Source organism: Triticum dicoccoides, chromosome 2A (assembly GCF_002162155.2).
Source record: "Triticum dicoccoides isolate Atlit2015 ecotype Zavitan chromosome 2A, WEW_v2.0, whole genome shotgun sequence".
Classification (NCBI taxonomy): Eukaryota; Viridiplantae; Streptophyta; class Magnoliopsida; order Poales; family Poaceae; genus Triticum; species Triticum dicoccoides.
The window spans coordinates 44,690,411-44,695,737 of NC_041382.1; the positions used below are offsets into that span (position 1 = coordinate 44,690,411).

At 49.7% G+C, this 5,327-nt stretch overlaps 2 protein-coding genes across 2 annotated transcripts; both read left to right on the forward strand.

Annotated features, from left to right (window-relative positions):
- Positions 1 to 248: 248 nt before the first annotated feature.
- LOC119358863 (NEP1-interacting protein-like 1) lies at positions 249 to 1,080 on the forward strand. Its single transcript, XM_037625267.1, has one exon. The coding sequence runs from the start codon at positions 290 to 292 to the stop codon at positions 866 to 868; it is 579 nt and encodes a 192-aa protein (XP_037481164.1). The 5' UTR covers positions 249 to 289; the 3' UTR covers positions 869 to 1,080.
- Positions 1,081 to 3,463: 2,383 nt separating this feature from the next.
- LOC119357551 (NEP1-interacting protein 2-like) lies at positions 3,464 to 4,128 on the forward strand. Its single transcript, XM_037624465.1, has one exon. The coding sequence runs from the start codon at positions 3,559 to 3,561 to the stop codon at positions 4,126 to 4,128; it is 570 nt and encodes a 189-aa protein (XP_037480362.1). The 5' UTR covers positions 3,464 to 3,558.
- The last annotated feature ends 1,199 nt before the right edge of the window (positions 4,129 to 5,327 follow it).

The following is a 5,327-nucleotide window of genomic DNA, read 5'->3' on the forward strand; positions in this document are numbered from 1 at the left end:
GCTGCTGGGGATGAGACGAGGCCGGTCCTTGGTGCTTCAATGCCTCGACGTCGACGTGCAACCGCATTTTCCATTGCTGTCACCAGTGACACGTACGCCACTGCTCAAGCTCTCTGACTCGGAACAGACTCGGATCCGTCCACTGCTAGCTCGTCCATCTCCTACTGCCACGTAGGTTAGCCAGTAGCTTCTTCGCCCGCTATATATATGGACTACGTGGTTGGCCAGCTTGTGTGCCCTCGATCCTACCATCACATAGGCCCGGCGTCCGGAGCGATAATCAGCGAAGATGGTGGTGGTGGCGCGGGTGGCCGGTGGGTTGCTGCGCGCCCTCCTCTTCGGCGTCTTCGGGGCGGCCGGGACGGTGGTCGGCGCCGCGTACGGCCTCCTGTCTGGCTTCGTCGACGACGAGGACGGCTTCGCGCAGGGGACGCTGCTGGGGGCGCTCGCCGGAGCGCTCATGTCCCTCGACCTCGCCCACTCCCTAATGGCCATATGGGGTCACCGCCGCCATGACGACCACTGCTCCCCCTTGGACGCTCACGCCGGGCGAATCAAGCGCACCATCGGCGCCGTTGTCCAACTCACGGCTCTCGCCGACCCGCAGTACTGCGGAAGACGAGGCGACAGCGCCGTCGTGGGCCTCGACCGGCCGGCAAGATCGTCAAGCTTCGGCTTCTTTCCGCCGGTGGCCGTCGGTGCTGCAAGTGGCGGCTGCTGCCCCATCTGCCTCCAGGAGTTCGAGGCCGGCGGCGAGCGCGCGGGGCGGCGGCTCCCGGCGTGCTCCCACGTCTTTCATCTCGAGTGCATCCGTAGCTGGCTCCTCCGCAAGCCCGACTGCCCCATGTGCCGTCACGCCGTCCACTAGCTCTGTCCAGCGGCAAAGAGGTCAATTTGTGATTTGAGATGTTTTTGGCGATTTCAGTTCGTGGTCACCGTGTGTGCTTTTACTTGGGAGCCGCCACGTGTTACGTGTATATTGGTTCGTCATAGCTACTACCCTCCGTTTTTATTTAGTCCGCGTATTAGCTTTAGTCAAAGTCAAGCTTTGTAAACTTTAACCAAATTTATAAATAAAAATATTAACATATACAATAACAAACCTATACCATTAGATTTATTCATCATATATATTTTTTGTAGGAAATGTTTGTACTTTTTTCTAAAAATTTGGTCAAAATTTACAAAATTTGACTTCAGTCAACTCTAACATGCAGAATAAAAACGGAGGGAGTACAAGGCTAATGACCGTTTTCCAGTCAACCAGTGAAAAGTCAACCACAACACCTAGTAGTGTACACCGAAGTGCAATACAATTTTTTTCTATAGCAAACAACACCAGAGATTTGAATAGTAACTTTCGTCTTCCTGACTGTCTACTACAACATGGTCTGCCCGGCTTCGGTGACGGAGTGCGATGACAGCGACGCACCTTCGGCTCGTTTCAGTGCTTGTAGTCGTTGTTAGGTGGTCTACAAACTTGATGTAATTTTTACCTCTGATGTTCTTTGTACTATATTGACAGTTGATGAATGGATTAAAAGTTTTTGTCGCAAAAAAAATCATGAGAGATTTGAAAGGTAACTTTTGTGTTCTTCTGGACGAAAAACAAAGTAAAACTGTAACTTTAAAAATTAGAATAGTAACTTTTATATAGAACTTTTTTTTGGCATATAACACCATAGAAGTCATTTCTCCGCAAAAATTAACATGCCAGTATAACGCTAGACCATGTTGGTTACAAAAAATTTCATAAGTATTTGAATTATTTTAATATTTTTTGAACGTGGGTGCGACTAGAACTAGGTTTTGTTGTGTATTTTCGTCTATGTTTCTCCTTAAAAAAAATTAGATATGCACTTTTCATTTTCAAAGAAACCTTTGATTGGATTGGTACATGCATGAAAATGCTGCCACGTGGTCATCAAAACCACTTCCGTTGAGTTAAAATCAATAAACTCATAAACAATTATTAATAGATAGCAAACCCTTATAATATACCCCAACTTTCCTAGATTAGAAGGTATTCAGGCATTTTGAGTTTTTACGTTGACAATCAATTAGACAAATACCCCCCAAAAAATCGATTAGACAAATACCCACAATTTTTTTTACACAAATATGCATATATGAGTAACGTAAACTGTTGAAAACTTATTTTGAATGACAAATCAATGGCACAAAATCCACATGTTTGTGTTAGTTTCACTACTAGTAATAGTTTGCGCATGAAATTGATAGCTATATGGTCCGTGAAGAAGAAGAGTACATACGCTCGTCCAGTTCACGATGTAAACTTCATTTCAATATCACGGACAAGCACACTCTGATTACGGAGAAGAGAGTACACAAGGAAAGTCTCTGCTGGCATCAATTCTCTGTACGTCCCCCCCGTTGTAGAAATGGTTTTGCTGCTACTCTACTGTGATTTCGAGCGAGTTGACCCCATTAAAGCCCGAAGCTGCGATTCCATCAAGTTGTCCCCGTCAGCTAAAATAAAGCGGATTCTCAAATAAAAAAATAAAATAAAGCGCGCTGGTTAAGCACGATCGACCATTGTTATGTAGCGTGAGGAAGGAGGAGGACGGGTTCATGCAGGGGACGCTCCAGGCCAGGCGACAAGTAATTCGGAACGGAGGGAGTACAACAATAGCGTAGCTTGGAGCGAAATTGAGAGAGATCGAATGCAAAACAAATGAAATCAGGTTGTAACTTCTAATGAGTTTCACCCACCGAAAGACCGACAGCTTTCGACCTCCGATTATTTAAGCATGCATGTCGACTTCCTGGGGCAATGCTTGCAGTTTTGAATGAGTTGAGCCGACGTGGTTTGAAGCCTGAAAGCGGCATGCTGATGCCTGAGCGATGTCTCTGGTGCTGTCTCTATACGTGCCTTGATTTTGACACGGCATCCTCCTCCTGCTGACCTGCTCTAATTACAATACATTCATTCATCACCAGCTTGATTAGTTCCAAGTTCCAACCCACACATACTATTACTAGTACGGAGTAGTGTACGTAGCTAGCATCAGTCGGCTGCGTGTCGTTTCGTGTCACCGCATCATTAGTGCATCCCTTGTTAATTCAGTTTAGCAGAATCTAGGTCTGGACGCGGACGGGCAACGGCATTTTCATTGCTCTCGTCACTGCTCAAACTCTGACCGGAACGGGGATTTGGAATTTGGATCATGTGGCAGCACGCACAGGCACGGCTCGCTAGCTAGCTAGCTACGCAATCCTACTGCTGCGTCAGTTAGCTTGTTTTTTCGAACCCAACACCGTAGAACAATTGTTCTACAGTAAAATTAATATTAAAATATAGTACAAATATATTACAAATCCCCTAAGGGACGTAGGAGTAGCAGCTTCGATCGCCGTATCCAGGCAACGTACAGGCACGCCCCAGGCCAGGCACACCAACCAAACTGGCTCTAAACTACGTGCCCTGGCCTCCCCCTCCCCTCGATCAAGTGAAGCCTGAGGTTTTGTGGCTATCATATCAGAGCGGATCAGCGATTGCTTTGCTCGCTGCCGTTCTTCGATCCCTCTGGCCGGTGGATGGTGATCACGCGGGTGGCCGTCGGGCTGCTGCGCGCCCTCGTCGCCGGTGTCTTCTGGGCGGCCGGCACGGCGGTGGGCGCCGCGTACGGCCTCCTGTCAGCCGGCTTCGTCGACGACTACGAGGAGGACGGGTTCATGCAGGGGACGCTGCTGGGGGCGATCGTCGGAGCGCTCGTGTCCCTCGACCTCGCCGGCTCCCTCCTCACCATATGGTGCCGCTGCCGCCAAGACGACCACCGCTCCACCGGGCGAATCAAGCGCACCGTCGGCGCCGTTGTTGCGCTGACGGCTCTCGCCGACCCGCACTACTCCGGTCGCGGTGACCTCGTCGTCCTCTCGCCCAACCAGCCGGTGATCACGGGGACGAAGGACGCCGTCGTGGTGGTCACTAAGGACACCGCCGGGCAGAGCACCTGTCCCCACATGCTCCCACGTTTTCCACACCGTCGGGGCGGCGAGCGCGCGGGGAGGCTCCGCGCATGCTCCCACGTTTTCCACGTGGGCTGCATCCGCCGCTGGCTCCTCCGCAGGCCGCACTGCCCCATGTGCCGCCGTGCCGTCAGCTAGCACGCCTCGCAGCAAACGGACTTGTTTTAATTCCCTTTGGACAGACAGAAAGAATAGGAGTCTGCATGTGTCAATTTGTAAATTTCAGATGTTTTTGGCGATTTCAGTCGGTGGTCACTGGATGTGATCTTACCCTGGCCTGGGAAAAACTTCTCAACTTTCTTTCGAAAGCTGTCTTCTGAACTTTATACTCCCTCCATTCTATAATGTAGTGCTTCCTCTATCCCCGTGCTTTAACTTTAACCATAAATTTAACTACCAAGACCGATTGCGGCGGGAGCAAAAGTTATATCAGTGAATTCATATTTGAAAGTAATTATGTAATTTTTTCTCCCGCCGCAGTCACACCGTATTCATCTGTATCTCAATTTATCACCCCTCCACTCCCACCGTATTCCACAGTAACGGACCCCCCTTCCCTGCCCCCACCACCACACTACCCCCTTCTTCCTCATTTGTCTCTAGCAAAACAGAGCATTGACCACGAGCTGTTCTTTCTCAGCGTCAATGGCGCCTAGGAATGGCTACACAGGAGAAGGAGGGAGCTCAGTCATATCCACGGATCTAAGCCATGGCAGTGTTGAATCAGGCGAATCTCTTCAGGTTATGTTTGCTCCCCTCTCTTTTCCCACTCCCTCCTTTTTCTTTTGGTCAGATCCGCTTCTTCTTAACCTCTTTTCATCTTCTGATCTGCAGCCCATCCAACCTACGGCCGATGTACCCCCAGAAGAGATTCCTGATCCAGAGTTCTTCGGCATAGATACTTCTGTTGGGTTTCGTAGTAATTTCAAAAATTTTCCTATGCTCACGCAAGATCATGGTGATGCATAGCAACGAGAAAGGAGAGTATGATCTACGTACCCTTGTAGATCGACAACGGAAGCGTTTGGTTGATGTAGTCGTACGTCTCCACGGCCCGACCGATCAAGCACCAAAACTACGGCACCTCCGAGTTCTAGCACACATTCAGCTCGATGACGATCCCCGGACTCCGATCCAGCAAAGTGTCGGGGAAGAGTTCCGTCAGCACGACGGCGTGGTGACGATCTTGATGTACTACCGTCGCAGGGCTTCGCATAAGCACCGCTACAATATTATCGAGGACTATGGTGGAAGGGGGCACCGCACACGGCTAAAAATATGATCACATGGATCAACTTGTGTCTCTAGGGGTGCCCCTGCCTCCGTATATAAAGGTT

Coding starts and splice junctions, on each gene's coding strand:
- LOC119357551 (XM_037624465.1), top strand. CDS start 3,559: ATGGTGATCACGCGGGTGGCCGTCGGGCTGCTGCGCGCCCTCGTCGCC.
- LOC119358863 (XM_037625267.1), top strand. CDS start 290: ATGGTGGTGGTGGCGCGGGTGGCCGGTGGGTTGCTGCGCGCCCTCCTC.